This window comes from Phoenix dactylifera, chromosome 14, assembly GCF_009389715.1.
Source record: "Phoenix dactylifera cultivar Barhee BC4 chromosome 14, palm_55x_up_171113_PBpolish2nd_filt_p, whole genome shotgun sequence".
NCBI lineage: Eukaryota > Viridiplantae > Streptophyta > Magnoliopsida > Arecales > Arecaceae > Phoenix > Phoenix dactylifera.
Window position 1 is genome coordinate 8879413 of NC_052405.1, and position 23387 is coordinate 8902799.

Consider the following 23387-nt stretch of genomic DNA (forward strand, 5'->3'; position numbering starts at 1 on the left):
AGAGTTATCAATGCCATCTATTTAATTTAGATATGAACTATCGAATTAGGGTAAAAGTTTGTTAAAAAAAAGAAATACTGTGGCTTAGTCATATATATTTAAAAAGTTAAGCGATGTAGCTTATGTGAAAATTATATTAAATATTTGTAAGTAATTAAAGGCCCACTCAATGTGAAAATTATATAAACTAATATCGACCCTTCAAAAAAAGAAAAGGTGCTGTGATAGTATTCAAAGTTGTTCTTAAGTTATATTAGGTTGCATACTGCCTTATTAGGATGATTCTAACTTATAATGTCTGATATAGTTGCTGACATTCTCATTGAAAGACTACTAGTATTCTTGCATTTTTCTTTAATGCAAAACTATACATGGAGCTTCTGTTTCTTGCATTAAAGTAAATTTGGTATCAATTTTTGATCTAAGAGACCATCAGATTTGATATAGACTATTTTGACCACTACGTGTAGGATTAAAAAGGATCCTAAGATTGGCAATATCGGAAAGTCTAATCACATACCAAACTTCCAGAGGCTATAACTTACCTGTACGATGCTTAATCAAGATAATCCTTTTTTTAATTTTAAATCAAATGACTTTTTGAGCTCTACAATGTGGCATTGCTCCTTAAAGTGTAGGGCGTATCGAGTGAGAAAGCTTAAATTTCATTGTTTGGGCTCTAAAATAGAAAAATTGATTTTTTTTTTTTAAAAAAAAGATCTAACGTATCTTTCAATTAGGAAATAATTAGGTGGAGCAATTGAAGGCAAAATCAATATAGAAGTTAAGAACTAGCTCTTGTAATATTTTAGCTTTTTTATAGTTATATTCACTAGTTAATTTTAGAAATGCTAAGTCGAACTAAAACTAAAAAAAAAAATCCGATCCGGATTATGCAAGAGTAGCCCTTATTAGTATAAGTAGACTCTATGTATATTAATTTGTTACTAATCACTTAAAGGAAAGAAATCTTACTTTCATTAAATTTTCTTCTTTCTTCTAAAATCTTTTTGAAGACTCAAGTTAAATGGATTGAGAAAATTTTCCCTTCTTCTTATTTGGATTAATTTTTTTAAGTATATACAGTAAAGAAAAGGGGATTTAGGCACACCTAGGACTAGATTTTGCACCCATCGCAAGTCTTTCTTTATGCCTTCGCAGCTTCTTCGAGGACCATTCTGTCAATGAATAGCTTGAGAGGACAAACATTTATTATCCTATCATTGGCATGCTGCCTCTCCTTCAAGAAGCTCTAAAATAGGTTCCTTTGGCTCTCTTTATCTTTTTTTTTTCAGAAAATTGTTTCCTCTTGTTGTAAGTCCTTCAATGATCTGCTCTTAAAAGGCAGACTGGCTAAGTTGCAGCCGTCAGAGTAGAAGACTGTTTGTTTTGGTAGAAAGTGAGAGATGATGCTGGCAAGTATCAATGAATGGATAACTTTTGCCATTAGTGACAATTAATGACATATGAAACTCTCATGCAGCATTGTCATAACCAGAACCATCCTCTTGCTTTAAACGTAGTCTGGTGGGTTTTTTTTCAAGAAAAACTTCAACATCTTCAAGTCTTTCCTTCCTATAGAATTGAGAGTCCTTAAAATTGATCTCATTATCGAAGCGAATAGATTCTAAATCGCTCTATTTTAGCATACGAGGATAATAGAAAACATTCACTTTTATTTTCATTCCATTACTTCTTCTTGCTTACTTCTAAGATGGCATTTTATAGTTACATTGTGACCCTTTACATCTCCTTACGTAAATGCATTATAGTATCTAAGAGATAATTATTTATACTTATATGAAAATCTAAAAGGCATTATTTATACATCATGAATATTCTAGTAGTTATAGCTTAAAATATGCATTGATACTTCACTAACTATACTTGTTGCATTTGGTTTATTTTCCCAACAGTCTATACAAGTTTACAGGTATACAGACCAAATGTAGCAGATCTGAAGTGACCTATTTCCATGCCCTCAATCTGTAGCTTTATATATACATAATGGTGATAGTCTGTGTTTGCTGTTTGGATTTATGATCATATACAGAGCACTGATGTTGTCACAAGAATAGTATACTTGGACATTCCAAGGTGAAGAGAACCTTAAAAATGTTTTAGAATGCGCTTCGCCATTTGGTAGTGACCACAGTTTAGATTATTCATAAACTGAGAAACAAAGTTGACACCATAGATGATGTTTGATCTTGTAACCCGTCATCTATGCCCTTTCAAGGACATCCAAGGCATATTTTGATTCAAAAAGAAGTATACCATCTCCAAGTGTTGTGACTTTTAGGCCCAGAAGATAAAAGAGATGACCCATCTCCTATGTAGCAAACTTGCCACCCAAAATGTTAATGAATTCATGAAGCAGAGTAGAGCTAAATCCTGTAAGAACCATAATAATGGAACCAGTGTCCCATAAGAGCTAAGGTAGACAAAAGTTGAAGGATCAGCGTGTGATGACCTCTGTGGGCACCTAGTCCCACATCAGTTATCCAATAAATAGATCTTAGATATTTATATAGGATCAAATAACCTAAATAACACTTTTCAGCTAGTCTTTTTAGATAAAATACTGGGTTGTTGCAAATGGTATCTAAGAGGACCTAGCTTAAGACCTATATAAATTAAGGAACGTTACCCATTGCATTTGAATAAATTTGGGCCATTGGCCTGATGAAGATGCTAATACTTAAATAGAAAGAATATGTGAAGAATTGTGCGAACGTATATTTAGTCCCACATCAGCCATGCAATGAGTACATCATGGGTATTTATACAAAGCCAAGAAACTCAAATAATACATTTTCGCTATTTTTTTTGAATGAGGTCCTAGATATTGCAAATGGTATCAAAGAGGACCCAATTTATAACCTATGTGGATTAGGAGATACTGCACCATGAGCTTGCTGGTCACAGTCCTCAACCAGAAGAGGATGTTAGGGCTTAAATGAGGGAGGGGTTACGTATGCTCGGTCTCACATGGGCTATGTAATGAGTATATTCGAGTACTTATTCAGGGCTAAAAAATCTAAATAGTATCTTCCGGCTAGTCTTTTAAAATGAGATCTTGGATTTTCACACAGCGAAATAACAAAATCCATAAGCAAGAAGAAATTTGCTAAATCGGCCTAACTAGGCTCTCGAAGGCTACATGGGTATAAAGCATGATTCGATTTGAATGGTTTTTGCCGATGAATCCCCGATGGTTGTTGTTCGGTTGATGTATCTCCCATTTTGGAACAATAGGTATAGGGAAGATGGTCGTGACAATGCCTCGAATGTTTCGGTGTAGTCCATGCCATCAACTTGATCAATGCCTTTAGCTGCTCATCATGCTTCCAAGGCATTCAAGAGATCCACCGGCATGAAGCTTAGTTTTAAAGACCCACTTGGGTCCAATAACATGCATTTGAGGCTCTCTTGGAACAAGCTCCCAATTCTGATCGGGATGAAAAGCTCACACGGTGCTACGTATCATCCTTCTTTTTCACGAAAATTGATGAAGATTGGCATAGCTCAAGTTGGGCTTAGATACACCAATACGAGAGCGATTGACTGTATGATGTGTGGATTTCATGTCACTACTTGCTTGAGCCACATGATTAGAACGATCCATGTGATTTGAGTTGATAGCCTAATGGGCTTCTTGAGTTGATGGGCCTTCGTGTTTTTGGATGGTGGGCAGTAGAAGGCCCATAATTAAAGGGACATAATTTATGCTACGAGCCTACGACTAGTTAGATCCATGGAGGGAAACACTTCTTCATGAGACATGACATGCCTTGAAACATACATTTGGTTATAAAGTTTGGCACCAAGAAGGGATTAAGCTAATGGAAGGCTTCCCACATTATGCATGCAGCGGTGAAGGATGACTACTTGTTAAATTATGTGGCTGGGAGATCAAGAAGCTCATCTTTCCCCTTGATCAGCTTAAAGACTTTGATCAATTCCAAAATTGTGGTATTTGTTCATCGGCTTTTCAACAACTTATGCATGCAACTTATCCAAGTTTTAGTTGTATCTCAAGATATGATAAAAAAAAAATGTAATTCATACGTCTATTTCAAGCTGATAATTGTTGCAAGCACCAAGAAAGAAAGTTGCCTCTTCTCTTCATCCTTTCCCTTCTTCTGACATTGGAGTTTGGATCAGAGGGCAGACATCCAGTTTTAGATAACATGCCATCCTTGTATTGTAAAATGGCATCATCACAATGGACAATTCCATCGTTTATAATCGAAAAGAAAAGTTACAAGAGGTTTTTCAAACCAGAAATAAGTCTTTTCATTTTTCTCTTCTTTAAGTCTTCCCAATTCCCAATTATCTTGATACCTATCAAGATAAGAATCTTCGTAAACTGGGCTATCTTTATAGCATGTCTCTTTAAAGTGAAAGTGGAATTCCCCCTTTGTTTTTTCCTTTCCATTCACTCGGATCTCTTCCGTTTCATCTATTTTTTCCGAAACTTCCCGTTCTTCTGAACTAAGAAGGGTGTTATGCAATACATGGATGGTGGGCCTCAAACAATCACATGCTTCTCTCCAATAATACACTGATGGCCTGTGGCATGAAACTATACCTCTCCAAACAGAGGATGGTTCTGATTGGCTAACATTTTACTGTAACATAATAGCTGTTATTTTTTCTATGCATAGAGTTTGCGAACTTTAGAGGGTGGGAATCAAAGGAGGAGAGGTCATGAAGCAGGATTAGATAGTCATGGGCCATAGCTGCAACATAGGTAGGCTTTGGCCTTCCAGATAATTGTTATGGAGTGATCTGTTGAACTAAATCTGGATGCTTAAACTTGCTTCGAGGGCATGTTGCACGTAAAACATTAAGTCTTCTGTGTTCCTTGCATGTTTTTTTTTTTTTTTCCTTCTCTGAACAGCTCCTTTTCTTTCTCCCTTTTACCTGAGTACAAAATCAAATTTTAATGAAAATTTTAAGAGTTCACACTTGGATCCAAATCCATTGGAAATACAATCCCTTTTAATGAATGATACAGAAATGGATAACAGACAGAAATAATGGTGTGTTATTGTAAACAAGTGCAAAGTGTTGATGAAAAAGAGGGAGAAGGCTTCAAAATTAACCTAAACAAAGAAGAGTGGAAATCCTCTGCAGCTGAATGAAGAGAGAGACAGAAATATAGGGGAGATCATAAACAAGGAAAATAAATTGGTGTTTATTTTGACAGACTCCTCCCTTTAAAACGGCTTTCATAGCTCAGTTGGTTAGAGCACCCGTTTAGTAAGCGGGAGGTCTTGAGTTCGACTCTCAATGAAAGCAAATCTTTTTTAAAATTTCAACCTCAATAGAGAAGGCTTTAAATTTTTTTTGACCAAGCAAACATTTCGATCATTGTTTTATTTTTCCACCCGAAAGTTTTGCTCATTTCATCAACCTGTTTTGTTGTCACTCTTGTTGTCTTCATTCCTGCAAAGTTCGAGAGATGGAGTGAAAAAATGGTTTGGTGGGAGAGCAAAGAGTTTAAGGGGGTGAAGGAGTTAAAATAACAATGAGAGAATCCAAACAATATCTCTTCATATTTTTCCCCATAATGTTTCAGTGGCATGGCTAAGATTATGGAGACTTTTCTTTCAATCAAATTGCCAAGCAGAACTTAATGTGCATCTTTGTCTTGATGTTTACATAAACGAAGTCCCCTTGTTTTATTTATCAATTCCTTTTAATGATGTGGTGGTGTTGGACAGTTGGTACTTGTTTTCCTATTGAACTGTTTCATGATGCGGTCTCCCCTGCAAGATACTGGTATTAGTTTCATTGGTATCTATACTTCATTTGCTTCTGTTCCCTGGTTGGAATCATCATTGATTGCCAAGTTGTTTGAGTTGTTTAAATATCATATGATTAGCTTGTCCAGTCTGCATTTTTGGATCCTCAATGCTTATAATATCAGCATTTAATCCTCCTTCACGAATACTTCTACCATGAAAGCTCTTTGTTTCTTTTTTCGAAAAAGGAAAATCATTTATTCGATCCTTTTTCTTCAGAATTTTTGTTACTACTGTGGATGAATAGAAAAAAATAGGACAAGACCTCCAAAAAAAGTCATGGCTTTACTGTTTCCTCTCCTACTTTATGTCTCCAGAGTCCATTCATGAGGGGACTTCTTGCTTCCAGGATTGAAATGAAGCCGACGGTAACTGTCCTTTGTTCATGACCCAAATAGTTATAATGGCTTTTCTTGTTTTTCAGAAAAGAGGAAGTTTAAAGGAATACTATTATTACAGAGCTTTAGCAATTAATTTTCTGACGTTTTCAATTATTTGAAATCTATTCAGTTGATATATTTTGTTCTTCAAAATGATTTCCTTATTTACCTCCTCAGTCAGTCACATTTCATAAATTAGCAGCATGACCTTTGCATCTTCAAAGTTTCGATGGCTAACCAATTACTCTGAAACCTTTCAAAGGCAAATGAAGATAGTTACTGACAATGCGCCAATGGACCGAGATGTGTTCATAATTTTGTTTAACAATATCCATCAAGTTTGTCCAACAACTTATTTCTAAGTAAGGAGTTTAGAGTACAACCTTTGTATAATCTTAAAGTAATGAAGCGACCGAGTTTTAATGCCCGCAGCCTGAGATAATCGAAAAGGAAACAGCCTTACATGATCCAACAGCAAATCTTTAAAACCAAATAAAAAAAGAGAGCCAAGTAATTATTTTGTCTGTTTTTGGTGTTCATCATTTACAAGTCCAAAAGGATTTCATGCTAGGTCTTTGTAGGCTTTATTTTCCTCCATAGACATAGTTATTATCATGTTGAAGATGGACCCTCAATGCTCATTAGTCTAAAAAGCCATGTTTCCTTGCTTCCCTTCTTATCTAGTCATCTCACTTTGTAATAATAGCAGCTATTGTTTTTTATCATAATTATTTTTCTTTGAAGCCAAGGATGTTTGCCAATTGGTTGCAATACCTATTGAAGCCTTTGCAATACCTTTGCCTTTCTTTTTTCCACTCCATGTGCTCTCCCAGTGGATAATTCAGTTGATGGCTTTTGTGAAAAAGCTTCTGGGACACCTCTTGACAGGTCATCATAATCATCGAGGTGCGGAAATTGAGGAACCGGCAAGCGCCCGATCAGTTCCAATCCTTTTCATGCTCTTGGTCCTCACTTGTTAATCCTACATCCATTCGGTTCTTTTTAGGCCAATGCTTTTCTTTCTTCCCTTCAATCATGGTACCTCTGTCTATGTGTATCTGTAAGATCTCTGTACTTGGATTCTCTTTTTCTCATGTCTTCCTCTTGGAAATCCTTGGACTATTTCTATGTGGGATCTGAACATGTTCTTGGAGAATTGAAATGTGATATAGGAATTACTTTCCACCATGCTTGCAGCCTTTCATCTGTTTTAAAAAATATTACACATTGCCTTGGCAGCTTTCCTTTTTCTCAAAGTAATGGCAGGAACTGTGCTGGTTTCCACTTATGCTCTTTATTTTTTTCAGTGTCACTGAACTTTCTCCTGGACTGCAGATAGGCATATAACAATGACCAATCCACCCCTTCACTTATGCTGCTTGTGAGGAGTTGGTCGAAGTCTTCTAGGGACAAAGTACAGGTTTTCATTCAGGTTGAAGCAAAAGCTTATAGAAAACAATGGAAGAGGATAGGAGATTCCTAGGCACTTGCATCCTTTTTCTCCTTCATTAATGCCACTTTGTGCTATATTGCAATTAGCTTGATGCTGGCTGGGATCAACAACCATCGACTATTCCTTCCTTGGCAGTGCAGTCATAATTAAGGGGAGCTGAAGCTAGATACAGCTTATTTGCAATAACAAAGACCTTGTTACGAAATTCTGGTTCCAGTTCTCGTTCGACGTCAGGTTAGCTATCCACCAAGTCTTCTTTTAGCTTCGCTGTTCATTTGAGCATCATCTGTGCAATTATCACACTTTTTGGCTATTCTAGGTTGAAGCTGTGCTCAGCCCCCCAAGTCCCAGTCCATCTCCTTCCCTTTCTCTTTTCTAGTGCCTGTGGCTTATCTAAGCATCATGCATATGAAAACTTGTCCTAGCAAAGAGAAAGATTCGAGAAATGGACATGGTAGAAAAAATATGGAAAGAATATCACCATGTCTGTCAATGAGGCCTTTGCGCGAGTCTTTGTGATGGTTTCTGGTTATCTTTCATGTAAAGAATTCAGGATGCAAACTTCTGTGCTGCTGTTCTCACTATAAAGAGAATGCCATCACATCTGGTTGAGGAGGAATGGAGACCTTATCCTTCCGCAATTATTTAGTGTTATTTTGCTTTTGAGTATGTTTTCAAAATCTAAAAGATAGCTAACTATTAAAAAATATTTTTATGTTGATCGATTAACAGATTAGGTACTAGAAAATAAATATCTCATGAAAACAAGTACTGGAAATATGACCATCTATCTGCATGTAATTTTAACCTCCTATATTTGTTCTTTTGTAGTTTGTTGCTTATGTTAAATCTGATGCGTGGACTTGTCTCTTAAAATTTCAACTAATTTCCAAAATGAAATAAACTCGATGAAAATTAGATGGTTCCATGTGTTCCATACTCTTCAGTTCTGGAATTTTTTCTTGTTTCTTTTTTCCCTGAATTTTCTGTGAACAAGATGTAGTTTTGCATCTTCTTTCTCTTTCTTCTGTGGCATCAATTTCTTTCTCATCAAGAGGTCAGTTGTGGTTGTGGTCTATATTATTCTTAGGAGTTCTCCCACCAAACTTTTTTTTTCTCGAGCAAAGTTCTTATACAAAACTTAATTGCTAGAGTTTTAAAATGTGGAAAATTTAGAAACTAAAATCTTTTGATAGATGGTTACATGATGTATTTCTTATTTTTTTTGTTTATTAAAAATAATCTGTTTCTTCTCAACTACTACATGTTATTTAAGCATCGCCTCGAAGCATGCACACGATTCCTATTATACTGAGATACCGTTGATGCTGATGCTTTGACAGCTTGTTGATAACCAAGAAGCTAAAATTCAACACTCACGCAGAAGTTGAGCAACTCCCCCAACAGTTCAATCCAGCTATTCTATCTATTCATCTGCTTCCTTGAGGTTAGTTTGCTGCTGCTGTTCTATCTATTAACAATTTGATAACGCTTGCACATCTTTTTACTGAAAGTGCCTTAAGGACAAGATGTAAACTCTTGTACACACTCAAGAGAGTTGTAATTCTACGTAGGTGATTTAGCCAATCCTTTAACGACGGATTATAGTTGGGATACGGCTATCAAAAGTTGCTAAAGAGAGCAAGCAAGAAGCCATGAACAGCATGGAAGAGAGACCAAAATTTTGGAGTGAGAACACAACTCCATCAGGAACAACTGATAGGGAGGCTTCCTGGAAGGACGTCGGCACATCCATGAATGCCATCTCCTTTGGGTTTGTTGCTACAGCAGTCTTAGTATCCATGTTCCTCATCATGGCAATCTTCGAGCATTTACTTGGACCGAGGCCCTCTCACCCTTCATCTCAAACTGATGATCAAGAATCCATGGAGATGGGCCAACAACCAACTCAGACGCATCCACTTGGGAAGCTCAGCAATTCAGAGTCTGTAAGTCTACTTGCATTATAGCTGTATGATGCCTGTTTAGTTTTATAAGAATGATTTATCAGTAGTTGTTTCAAGAACCTGGAAATCACTGCTAAGTTTCAGTTCTGAGATTTACTCACAAAAAAAAAGAGTTTCAGTTCGAAGATGAGTCACAATTTTGAATTTTCTGATTGGGAGAATGACCAATTTAGCAAGCACAGTATTGAAATTGTGCAATATTCTGCAAAATTTCATAACTAGGTGTTGTGAAATTGTGTTTTTTTTTTTTTTGAAATTTCAAAATTAAGTGAAAACTGCAAATTGGAAATTAACTATACAATGAATGAAGGTTTAAATATTACCTCCAAACAAAATACAGATATTGAATTGGTGGTACACTTTATTGTTCTCCATAATGCTAGCTTATTAGTGGACATGGCTGAATCCCTTGCACGCTTTCGGGCATTGCCCACTTCATATTTTTATGCAGATAACTCCCTTCTTCTCCAACCTATAATTCATCGAGCAATTATTTGATTATTGGCTAATTTTCCTTTGGTCGTGACAGGTGGCAACTCCGTATCCAGTCGATGTATCCGTGTTGATGCCAGGGCAAATATATCCAACTTACTTAGCCCAACCAGCCCCTCACCCTTGTCCAAGAGAAGGGATATATTGGCCTTCCCATGATCATCATGCCTTTAGTTCTACGTAGTTCTTCACATGTAGTAATCCCATGCAAGTTGAAAATATGGCGCAGGCTCAAATAATTATGGATCTAATGATTTGCCTGTACTAAAACCTGCACCAGAGTACAGCTTTTACCATCAATACATTCAAAAGGGGTATTATTTCGAGAGTATCTCATCTCTTCTAGTTTTGTTTGACCATTGTCTACGATGCCTCACCGGATAGGAGATTCTCATGATATCCCTGATGCTGATCAATAAAGACATAGTATGGTCTACTAAAATTGCAGGCAGCATTAAGGTTCTAATGTCCATATAGCTTGCCTTAAAGTTAATCTAAAATATATTGATTTTAACATTGATATAAACTGTAGACCCATCAGCAGGTCAGCGCCTGCCATGAAAGCTCTATGATTTCTTGAGCTTTTTAAAGACATCAAAGTGCACTCTTCATCCTGGTGAGTTATGACCATGTTTTCTATTAGCCCGATCCAATGGCTAAGACAGGTGCTGATGAAGTCTTCTGCATTGCTACAGCACAACACTCATCAGGTACAGAGCCATTTATAAGTATGCCACATACGCTGAGTGAAGAAATTTTCTTTAATATATTCTCACTTGAGTAGAGTAGTCCAAGGGGATCCCTCAATCCAACGTCTTTCCAGCAGCTGCAATCCATGAACACAAGCTCTAAAAAATGTGTTCAAAGGCAGGAACCAATGCTTTTGAACAAAGGCAGTGGAGCTGGATGATGTCCCCAGTTGATAAATTTTAGCAATTAAAGCTTTTCAAAGAAGGCAGTTTCGTGCAGTTCTCATGGCTAGCAAAATTTCAGTTCCATGAATAACCTAGTCAGCAAATAGAATTGCAGAAGTTCTTCCAACCTGCACAGCTAATCATCTCCCTCGTCTTCGTTTAGTTGCCATTCTGGGTAACTGATTTCCCAGGCTGAAACTCAAAAGACCCCTGCCAACACCAGGGCATGAGGCTCAATTTTACAGTTCCTGCAGACTGTAAAGTGTTCAAAATGTGGCAGCAAAAGGAGCACAAATAGAACTTCTACAGTTAAAACAGATTTTGCTACTTTTGAATGAAGTACTGCAAGAACAAAACGAACAGAAAAGCAGAAAAATCCATGCACCTTTACAACAGCCTGATTCACATTACATACCTTTATATTATAAAATTATTTACATCTGGTTTCAAAAATTTAAAATCTTATGTCCATGAGAGTTATTTATCCATAGTCACAGTACATCATTCAAGACCATGATGAGAGTTCGATCCACTATTTCTTGTTTGCTTTGGGATGCCAAAACAAACATCAATCACACCACAAGCCAGAGAACTCATTTTTCTTAGCTTGGTTTAAACCATGAGTATCTATGGCTGAAGAGAGAACCTCCTTTGTTTCTGATTATAAATTAAACCAGTGACAAACACCCAGACCCACCATTAAGTAAACCGCAGCCATAGCATTCTGCACAAGGCATTCAGCAGACCTTTCATTGATGTTTATCAAAAACCCGTTTATATGAACAATCCATCTTACCAATAGCAAAAATGTTGGAATTCATTTCTAGCTGCAAAATAGGTTCTGCCAGGTTTGGCCATTTCATCAGCATTGTAACCCATACCAACTTTCTTTAACCAAAATTTCTTCTAAATGGCAAATAGTAAAAAGAACTTACTGCACATGCAAGATTAACTAATTTGTTATCTAGCACTTAACATCTGATATTTTGTTCAGTCAGGTTAATAGGTGCATAGGTTTGACAAATTAATAAATAACATCATGAGGAAAGCTTTTTGTTCCGTTTCTTTGCAGTCTTGGCCAGAGCATCACATATCTCCTTCTTCCGTTTTGAGTTATCATCAGCCTTGCTTGCAGAATTTTTGGCTTGAAGTTCCAATGCACTCTTCACAAAGAATTTGAGCCTCCACAATGTGCTTTCACTCTGCACAAATAGAAGGTGCAGCAAAATTTCAAGGCTTGAACAGCGAGAATGCTCTATGAACAGAAGGTAAAAAAATATTTTCACTTGGAACAACAGAGGAAATATGTTGATGTTAAACCCAGCTTAACATCTAAAGTCAAAATATGGATGGTAAGGACTAAAACTGGATATGAACACATGGAACAAAAGAAAGAGGCGCTCCTATTTGCACCACAAATAATAATAGCAATTAAGACTCATCGAAGTACAAAGGTTGCTTCAAAAAGGGATGCCCAGCACCGAACGCAAAAACCAATTAGGCGACTTGCAGTCCATTCCTAAACTGCTTAGAATAGCAAGAGTACAATTCTTTTAATGCATGGTTCATAGAAAGTAAAACCTTGTTGAATATAAACAAACATGCAAACAGGGATGATGGTTAACTCAGGCTTGGTGTTAAATATCATTGTATATAGACAATTTATCCATATTGACGGGCATTTCAATTGTTGCTGTTACATACATTCATGACACAATTATGTCATGAATCTATGATAGCACTTGAAGTGAACATGAAAAGAGTCTGCGGGTGTAGACCTGAGCATCCATATCGAGGTCCACCTCTTCAGCAGCAACTGGGAAGCTCGGATTGTGTTGAGCAATAATCTCTAGTGCCTTGGTAATATCTTCAGGGGATAAAGAACTCAGCCCCACGCCAAGTTTTCTTTTCTCATCTGCAGACATTTTTCTTCAAAATTTTTCCAGAGTTAGTCATGAATTAATCACATAAGTCAATGAAATTAATACAGAATATATCTGATAAAAGACAGAGGTATATGACCATATCAGATAAGCAGTCTCAAAAATAATTTATACAGGACAACAGAATTTATTTTGGTCCATTTCTTTGGATTAAACGGGCAAACTTGTTTGAAGAAACACAGAGAATATGGAAAGGAAAAGAGCAAATAAACAGAATGGGCAAAAATGTAGAATTCCATCATGCATAATGACAATGACCACCACCACCACCACCATCACCATCATCAATGTCTTTCCCCATCAAGCGGAGTCCACACAAGGAGGCTCCAGGGAAGAATTTAGCAGATTTTTATAACTGAAAATCAACACAGGTTAACCACTTAACTCAACCATTGGTGCCAAGCCAAGCAAGAGTTGTTTTCCATAAAACCAGTATTTGTAAATAAAGAGATGTTTATTGCTTGCAATTTAACCTCATACAACTAGGGACCAACCGTCCATGATTAGGAATTAACTTGATTGAGTAAATGAATTAATTTTAAAGAAGAAAAGGATGATTAAGTTATGGTGCTTCGGACAAATGGACACATAAAAACACCAACCATTATTGATTAATAAATTAAAAGAGTGATGGTTCACATTAAAAAATTATAAAAATACAAAGTTACACTGTGATATTGGAGCAGCTCGTGCCCACACTAGACAGCATTCTTCAAGCATAATCTTGCATGCTGTCACTCACTTCAATTGGTGCTTTCCATTAACTTGTGAAATTATCTTTTCAATAACTACAATTTTGTAATTTATTATCCAGAAATAAAAAATTAATCAGAATATTTCCTTCTTGGAAGGAGTTTTGTTTCTCCACTGTTAATAAGAAAATATTAACCAGCCTTATCCAACCTGGTTAATGTATTTGCTTTGCTTCTAAGAAACTTTATTTTTCTTAATATAGTGCCCTATTGGTGCATTCAGTCATATTATTAACTGCTAAGCCAAAATTATACCAAAGTGAACTTGTCAAATCAAACATCAGAATTCAATGATGGAGACTCGCTACAGGAGTACAAAGTAACAGAGATAAAAAAAAATACCTGCATCTCTGGATCACTGATTCTCTAAGATCTTGCAAGTGCAAATTGAGCTCATCAAGCTGAAATGCATCAGAAAAAACTGTCATGTATTTAATTAATGAGTTGCAGCTTCAACATTGTCCTAGAATTGCAGCTGCTTTGCTTGGTTTGGCCATTAACCCTTGAAAAGTTCTCACTTCAAACAGAAGATAAAAAGAGGTTTCATCTGGAATCTTTTCCACAGGCTCAGCTCATGTAGTTTGAATATTCCAGCTACCCACATTGGAGTTAAGTAATTGGGCTATTCATTATGTGTTTATTATGTGCAATTCAACAATTAACTGAAATGTAGCTGCAACTAAGTGGTGTGTAATTAATAAATTTTTAGAATGGAGAAGTGCATGGGAGATAAGGAGCTTGCTGCTGCAGTTTGCAATTCAACCGTACACAGTTAGCGAACTTTACGGATTGGTGAGCACAAGGAAAATCTAAGATTTGCTCTTTGTTTCCCATCCAAATTCCAGGCAATTAAAGGAAACTGATCCAAGAGACTAGTCCATATTGCCAAAAAGCAAAACTAAACCCAATTTTTGATGACAGATTTTATAATACAAGAACTGTATTATCTACCTTCTCAAAATGCACCCTGAACCAACAGAAACCATATATACTTGCATTATTACCTTCCAAATAGATAAATTGTTATAATATTTTCTTGTTTTCCTTTTCCTTCATCAGTTTAACTGACAACTAAAAAAAATTGATGCATGTTCCTCCAGTTCCTAAATATTACATGCTTTTTATTCCTTACAAATATTGTAATTTCTCTATCACAAAAAAAAAGAGATTGTCCAATTGGACCAAAAAGAGTACTCAGGAAACCAGTCGGGAGAAGGGTATTTTGCCTTTTTGTTTCACTGTTATTCTGGTTCTAACCACACAAGGCATCCCAATTATTCATATATTTTATTTCCTTTGATCCATAAATCCACAATTAAAAATGTCAAATTGCATAATCAAAGAGGCCGCAAGACAGACATTCCCCTGAAACATGGCTCTTAATCTATAAACAAACAGAATTATGACCAATTAATGAACATATAAAATAATTAAAGAGAAAACAACCAGGGACCTGTTTATTCATTAGGAAAGTATTTGGGGCCCAGTTCCATCTGTAGTGTACTCAGAAGTTTTATCTAAAGTGTCCAAGTTCCCAAGTGTTGAATAAAGCAGCTACCAAAAATCTAGGCATAGGGAAACATGAGGTGTAATTTTAAGTCTGTTTTAGTTTTCGATACTTAAGTTATTTACATTTATTCCTTAGTCACATTTAAGTTGTTTAAGATGTGCTAAGATAATTAAATTGATATATAACTATGATAAATTTGCATATGTAAAAGGGTGACATTTCTCTTAAAATCCCCAGCATGTGAACGAAGAATCCCCTGCATGTAGGCTGTCAAACGAACTGAACAGATCAAGCTCGGCTCAATCTCAGTTTGAGAAAGCATGAATCAAGGTTAATTTGAAGCTAAACAAATCAAGCTTAAACCAGCAACAAACTTGAAAATAGTTTCAAGCTGAGCTAATAAATGACCCAGTTTGATCAGGCTCAGCTCAATAAGGCTTCAATATGTTTATATTATATATATTGTATATATTACACCGTTAGATTTAAATATTTAATCTATATAATTCATCTTTTCTTGGAATCAATTAAATGTAAATTCAGGCTTGACCCAAGATTGAATGAAGGTATAATTCAACCTTAAACAAAGATCAATTCAAGCTTCAATTGATTTCAGCTCAATTTAGGATGATTAAGCTGATCAATTAGGCTTGTGTTTCGCTTGGTTTGAAATTAAGTTCGAATTGAGCTTGAATTAATGGTAAACAAATCAAGCTAGATCCCACCGTTCAAGCTCGAAACCAATTTCAAACTAAGCTTGATCAGAACCAAGCTCAATAAGGCTCAGCTCGATTATAAACCTACATGCATGACACTCCAAAGAAAAAATGCAGGCATCGACATTTTTTGCTGACATAAGCAGGACATCTCAAAGTGGAGACTGCCACCATGTTGTACTGTCGCATCCAAGTTTCTCAAAGAGTCAAAATTTTCAGAAATTCTGAAGCTGTTCTCTATACAGGTTTAGAATCACCATTCAGGACAATGGATAAGTGGATAAGAAAGATTTTTGTAACTCAGAGGCCAATGGGGATCACAACCAATTTGTTCAAAAAAGTAGGAAAAGATTTCCTACACATTATCAGGTTGCTCCTCCTGCATATAGAAAGGAATTGGAATTTTTTAACTTTACAGCCAAGAAGAAACTTCTGAATGTTTACCTCATTGTTTGTCTCTCTTGCCATACTTGCAAAAGCAGCCTCTCGAGCCATCTGCATATTTGCAAGTGCTCGTGCCTCCTCCTCCTTTTGTCTTTTTTCCTAGCCAGATACATACGTCGATTGTATGAGTACATAGTATATACTATAGTGAAAGAATCCACAACTTCAACTACAAGCAAGAATATGAGCAGAAATGGAAGCTGGAATGAAGGGACTGAATACATGCAAAATTGGTCCTTACATTTCAAAAACACAATAAAATAAAACAGCAATAAAATAATGTTTTACCTCTTCAACCACTTTGGGCAATAATTGCAGCCATTTCTCTTCAAATTTCTCCAGCAACGTTTTTGCCATCACATGAACATCACTTCTCTCATCATTGTATGTCATTGCATTTGTGAAGATTAATCTTACATCAGCGTATATTTCCCTAACATTTTTATATCCGCTGCCATCCTTTGCTTCCATCTGATTTTTGATAGTACTGAAATCCATGGGTTTCTTAATAACCTAAGATGCACCAATGTCCAAACCATTTTATAATTTTTGTTGGACAGCAAATTAAGTAGAATAGCTCAAGAGAAACTTTTATAAGAAAAGGAAATTAAAAATCTGAGATAAATTTCTAGTGACCAATACAAAAAATTCTATCAATTGTAACAGCAAGTAACATCTTAATATTGTAGTTGCGCATACTTTATCATGTTGTTCAATAGATGTACTAACAAAAGACAAGAATCAGATATTGGTGAATGAAATTAGGTACAAGAAGAACTGGTGTCCCATGGTTGGAGGTATGTCTAAAGATTCAGGCTTCTTCTACTGAAATAAGACTCAAGCTACAAGTGGAAGAATTCTGAAAATGAAAACACAAATGGTGCAATTTTCAGAATCCTGAGTCCCGCAGTGCAATGCGGTCTCTATCCTTCCATGAAATGCTTCCTGAAACCATGCTCCGCACACTACCTCGAATTTCAAAAGAACAAATAAATAAAGGTTGGTCCTTTAGTCAATATTTTTCACAAGCTAAAAGTTGGATTACCTGTTCACTTATTTAGTTTCATTAGATGACTCAGTTTGAGATGGAACCATGCACACGGAACAAAACTAACATGGAGCACTAGAAGTGATAGTTATAGTTTAACAACTTAGCAACATCCTATCTCAGGAAAATTGTCATAAGACGACATTAACATGCAATAAATATTATAACCTTGCCGAAGTACAAGATATTCAAAGTCAAGATCATGATATTTAAAGTCATGTAGCTCCACCCTCCATCTTGACAAGGGTCCTCCCCCACGAACTGTGTTACAAAATATTGTAGCTCATTGAATTTGACATCAAGTCGCTAGTTTCTTTTTTTCCTATTTCTTCTTCCCTCCATGCATGGATAGGTTTTGGAGTCTTTCCCTCGTCGCAGTCCATTTTCTCACAGGAGGGGAAAAGATGGTTGGGATGACCCAATCCTGCCAAGTCTAAAACATTGCAAGAAAGGAAGAGGTTCATTTATCACATGAATTTCTGTGGGATATGCATCTTCACATGATAAAGCTTTGCCATGAACTTTGGAAAGCGTTTTAGGTCCCTAATCTTAGCATAAAACACAGCAGAATTCAACTAAGCCTTTTCAAAATCCAAAAATGGTGCACCAAATCCCTCCTTTTCAAATAACAATCATAATATCACCAATATTAACCAAGCAAACTTCTCTGTGCGAGACTGCAACCCTCCATCATGCACCCAATCCCTTCCCACAATGCTTCGGAATTCCAAAACTCTTAGGACTCGTTTGGTTCGTGGGAAGAATTGTTCCTCACCGGAATTTTTTTTTTTTGAAAAGCTGATTTCTGAAAATATGATGCCTGAAAAAATGGTTTTGACATGTTTGGTTAACTATGGAAAAGTGGTACATTGCAGAGTAGCTTATGTTTACTTGAGCATCTACTTTTCTGAAATAGTTGTGTGAAATATCTATTATACCCTTAATAAAGAAAAAGAACTTATCCATGAATTTTGATAGCTTAAGGGTAGTTTTGAAAGAAAAAAAAAATCCCAATTTCTAACCGGCTGAAAAATAGGTTTTTCATGTCCCTCATAGATTTTTCTTTTCCATGAAACATGAGAATCTTCTTCTCATGGGAATGCTACTTTTCCATCTCTCTCCACTAAAAACTCCAACCAAGCAAGAAGTTTTTCTTTGTTTTTCCATTGACCACACTTTCTCTCCTTTGTCCGCGAACCAAACGAGTCCTTATAAAACATTCTGATCACCATCCAGTCACAAATTTTTTTCCTTTAGATTCGTAAGTTCACTTGATTTTTAAGTGAGTCTACATCTCGGAAAACATATGAACATTTTAGTATATGCATGCATCTACTTATTTTTAGGTGGAATTTGCCAAGTTTTGCAGTCTCATTACTTATGGTAGACCACGAAAACATTCAATAACATGCATTAAGTGATGATAAAAGGTAGGACAAGGTCATCTGTCTGTTGAATTTTGGAGTTCGGGTTAAATGTTTGTCTTAGTGATCGATAACAAGAAAGTAAGGGAACTAAAGAAGCAATGAATGCAAAATTTACATTAAAAGTGATAGGAGCAGAAGCTAAATTTGTATAGCAACTTGGAACTTTAAAGATTTAAACTCAGCCTTCACTTCACCATTGCATTAAAAGTGCTTAATTGTGATAATATATGAAAAGGTTACTATTCCATCCCCAAATTTTGTTTCAGGATGCATTTCCTTAAAGCTTTGATGATCAAAATTTGTTCATGATAAAATTCTCAGAGGAAACTTACATGATAAAAGTCTTATGATGGAAGTAACAATAGAAAAATAAAAAGGAAAAGAATAAGAAAAAAATCTGAATCTTGATGAAATACAGCTGAAAATATAATTCTTATGTATGTTCATAGAAAATTAAAAAGAAAAGAATAAGAAGAAAAAAATAGATTTAGGTTCAAAGGTCCATACTATGAAAACGAAGTCTTGGAAACCTGAATGAGAGTGAAGCAAAGAGAAACCAAGATGCTCACTTATGATAGGAGTCAAATGAATCATGATTTGATCTGATTATATATATTGTCTACTTTCTTTCAATCACTGCACATACCATTTGAAAGTCAATGAGTAAATGCTTCATGAGTATTTAATAATTGACAGGCCTTGGACATGATCATACCCATAAAAAAGAGTGTCAAACAAATAATGCTCACACAGGAGGCCAAAGAGAAGTAAAAACTTTACCTCATAGTAGTCATGGAGACCAAGAGCTTCAACTTCTACAGGTTTCATAAATGGCCAAGCCCACTTGTGCTGTGTGATCTGGAAAAATACATATTTTTTACAAACAATAAATATCCGATGTAATAGTAAAGAAATACACTAATATAAGGAATGTATTCAACGTGAGGAGAATGTATTCAGTATTGGTAAGTGATTATGGGACCTCAAAGAAATACGAGTCATATTTAGACATGGCTGGTGAAGAATGCTTCTCAGACATCAGAGGTAACTGATGATTGAAAGGCATTTTGAAGCTAATGAAAAAGTGAGGACTTCATTCTAGCCCTTCAGATCTGAACCAGAAAAACTCCCCCCACCCCCCACCCCCCCCAAATAAAAAGGAAAAAGAAAGAAAAGCAAAAATGGAAAAAAAAATCACATTTCAAACGACAACAAGCTGCGCTTCATGTAGTGCATTATTTAAATGTGATACATGCATACTAAGGATTGTATTATTACAAAGTACAAATATAAGGAATGCATTCAATGTCAGCGAGTGAATATGTGATTACAAAGAAATATGGGCCATATTTTGGAGAATGGTTCATGAAGGATGCTTCTTAAGATTTCCAAGGTAAGTGAAGCTTAAAGCATTGTGAAGCTAATGGAAAAGTTGGCAACTTTGTCCTTGCTGTTGTTTTAGATCTTATATTGCTCCTTTCTTTTACTGCACCGGCCTTTATGAATCGCAAGCCTCTGTTCATAGATACAGCATCACATGTTGATCCTTTGCTTCATAGTATATTGCTTCCACTTCTTATGGAATTAAAAGTAATTTAAAGCACCTGGTACGATCTTATAAATTATTATACCTGCTTGCATTTTCCTTATCAACAAGCATGCCATATTCATTTTTACATCTACTACCATATCAATCCTGACTCTCACAAGCTTAATTAAATGACTTTCTACTAAACAATTTGTCACTATGAGAATTCCTCCTACAAAATGGGCTCCACACCCCACCATCCTCAAACTAAAGCCTGTGCATCAAATATGCATAAACAAAGAAATGCTTGCGAGAGAATGACCTACATTATCCAAACCATTTGATTTAGCCTACACTACATCCGACACTTTGCAAAGTACACCTTTGTTACAGCATTGCAACCAAAATCTATATTAATCAACAGTCCTCGAGAAAATCAATCCCATATGCAAGCTCTAGTTCTCTTTTATGATTTCCTTCTAGATGCTTGAGATTAACTTAGTCATCACCACTTTAATTTTCTGTAGCCCTTTGCCGCAAAATGAATCTATCAGACACATTACACCTCTAATTCCTGCCCTCCTTGCTTCTTGGCTCAACAGATGATAACCCAGCCCTTTGTTTTAAAGTAGGCCTTCCACCACAAGCTCAAGAAACAAAACATGGACTTTATAAACAGACATGCAATGCACCAGGAGATTCCTCTTTAAAAAATTAACGTAATTTTCCCAAAACAAAACACATGGGCATGATATTGTTAAGGTCGACAAGCAACATAAGAACTGGGATCCTCTATACCGATTGTACATTAGTACAAAACCAACAAACAAGCAACAAAAAGATTTTACACAATAAATAATCTAACTATAAAGAGGTTCTAACCAAGGCCTGTAATACCGTCCAGTACCAACCGGACCAGTAAAATACTAGTACAAGACTGAGTTTTGGTTCATATATGAACCGAATCGACCCATTCGATCAAAACCGAGCAGAACTGCTGAAATACTATGACAGGGAGTAAGAAAAAGTGCTGGGAGCCTATCCCGATACTCCGTACCATACCATATTGTCCATGCCACACCAAATTGGTAATGTACTAATATAGCTTTTGGTACCCATTTTTTGGACCTTGGTCTTAAACAAGTAATGTGACGTGCTTTTCATCATGCATGAAAACATTAGGGGTAGCATGGGGTGCAAGGATGAAAGTTAATCTGTCTTGTTGCAAACACAAATTGATGGGAATCTAATTCGAAAGTCAAACAATAAAACACCATCAATTTCTGGAATATTTTGTAGGAATTATTTATCTGTATCATTTATTGAGGTCAGTCATACTTGCAATGCCGCAAGCTTAGCTTAGGTTATCATCTCTAGCACTGACCTATTGTGTTTAGATGCATCTAGAGAGAGGCATGAAAATGGTTTTCCATGAAAAGCGAATAAAAATTCAGAAAACTTTCCAAACAGCTAAGCAGTAAGTACATAAAAGCAAGATCAAAACTTGCCTGCTTCAATATCGTGCCAAACTGGCGCATAAGCTCCTGCATTCTTTTCGAGCAAACCACTTCCTTTCGAGACCCATCCACCTGCTTCTTAGCATTACCATTGCTTCCACTATTATTAACAATGTTAGTGCCACTGTTAATCCCAAGAGATTTCTCCTTATCTTTATCCTTCATGACCGAGCTCCCCTTAGAATTGTTGGGCTGTTTTTTACTCGCATAGAACTGCGTGATATCATTCACCTTTAGCTCCACCTGCAAAACAATGACACATTAATACAGAAACAGAGTGGGTAAAAGGTATTTTTCTCCCTTTTTTGATCAAAGTCCGATTGGGCACCATGCGATAATAGATTAGCAAAAGAGGGGCGGAGGGAAGGGTAAGGAGGTGAGAAGACCTCATCGGTCTTGGAAACTAGGTCATCGACGCGATGCCTGAACGCTTCCACGACTCTTTCCCGGTTCCCCGATTCCACAGCCGCGCCGCCGGCGCCGTCATCGTTCCCTTTCTCATTCGGCGGCGGCAGAGGAGCTGTTCCCACTGCTCCATCCTCCGCCAGAACTGATGATGCCTCCATCGTCTATACGTACCAGAAATTTATGAAATTTATATCAGATTCGAGTGCAAGAATCTAGGGAAAATATGGCCCGATCGGAGAAACTAGATATTGGTGCTGGAAAAATCTAGGGTTGTGGACGAAATACCTCTCTTGATCCCTTCAATCCTCCTCTCCTTCACCGAATGGATGAATCGAAGGGTTTTCAACAAGCAATATAACTCTTTTTTGAAAATAAGAAACAGAACTCAATCCACGATCGGCTTGGATCTTTTACGTCGAAACTATTTCGCGATTCCTTGAAAAGATAACAGTCCTCGTCTCCCGGGGGCTCATCTCGCGCGCTCGATCTCGTAGTCGAGGAAGCCTATAACGACCGTGGGGAACAAGAAGAACCGAGGTCGGAGCGTCGGCCTCGGAAGGACAGTCGAGCCGGGCTGGTTTCGTTCGGGCTGACGCGCCGGCGACCAGGGCCTGGATGGAGGTTTTATTGATACAGTATTAATAATTTCGATCAACATCTTTTAATCTTCAAATATATTTTTTTTGATAATTATATTCAAAATTATTTTTAATTATTAAATATTTGTATCAAATTCTTAGTATGGTAAGTTGGTAACTAATTTCACAATGGGAATCTTTATCTTCTTTACATATTAGAAAATAAACCGCGCTACATAGCGAAGTTAAATCAAATAACAAAGAAACAAATAGAAGGAGAGAAAGATAGAGGAAGGGAAAGGAAGAGACTGTGTATGAGAGAGGTGAGAGGGAGATTAAACCAGCTCTATCAAATTAGCAATTGATAGGTACTATCAGTAAAAAGCACCACATATCATGTTAAAAAAAAAAAAAAAAAAAAAAAGGAGCCAAGCATATTTGAACCTCTGCTCTCCTCTACATTTATCCCTAGCAAAATCCTACAATCTAGCCTCCGT

The 23387-nt window shown here is 36.4% G+C and overlaps 2 protein-coding genes and 1 non-coding gene across 3 annotated transcripts; 2 read left to right on the top strand and 1 right to left on the bottom strand.

Annotated features, from left to right (window-relative positions):
• The first annotated feature begins 5233 nt into the window (after positions 1 to 5233).
• TRNAT-AGU lies at positions 5234 to 5307 on the top strand. Its single transcript has one exon. It is a non-coding gene; the product is annotated as a tRNA-Thr (tRNA).
• A 1730-nt stretch (positions 5308 to 7037) lies between these two features.
• LOC103704878 lies at positions 7038 to 10450 on the top strand. The gene is made up of 5 exons (XM_008788350.4): positions 7038 to 7449; positions 7529 to 7880; positions 8990 to 9093; positions 9221 to 9595; positions 10143 to 10450. Exons 4-5 carry the CDS (start codon positions 9302 to 9304, stop codon positions 10287 to 10289), a joined length of 441 nt encoding a protein of 146 aa, XP_008786572.1. The 5' UTR covers positions 7038 to 7449; positions 7529 to 7880; positions 8990 to 9093; positions 9221 to 9301; the 3' UTR covers positions 10290 to 10450.
• Positions 10451 to 11818: 1368 nt separating this feature from the next.
• Positions 11819 to 22944, bottom strand: LOC103704809 (transcription factor GTE6). Its single transcript, XM_008788260.4, has 9 exons — positions 22598 to 22944; positions 22291 to 22473; positions 21896 to 22147; positions 19640 to 19717; positions 16673 to 16897; positions 16385 to 16483; positions 14057 to 14115; positions 12798 to 12948; positions 11819 to 12221 (listed from the first exon to the last, which is right to left on the bottom strand). Exons 2-9 carry the CDS (start codon positions 22468 to 22470, stop codon positions 12057 to 12059), a joined length of 1209 nt encoding a protein of 402 aa, XP_008786482.2. The 5' UTR covers positions 22471 to 22473; positions 22598 to 22944; the 3' UTR covers positions 11819 to 12056.
• Positions 22945 to 23387: the final 443 nt, after the last annotated feature.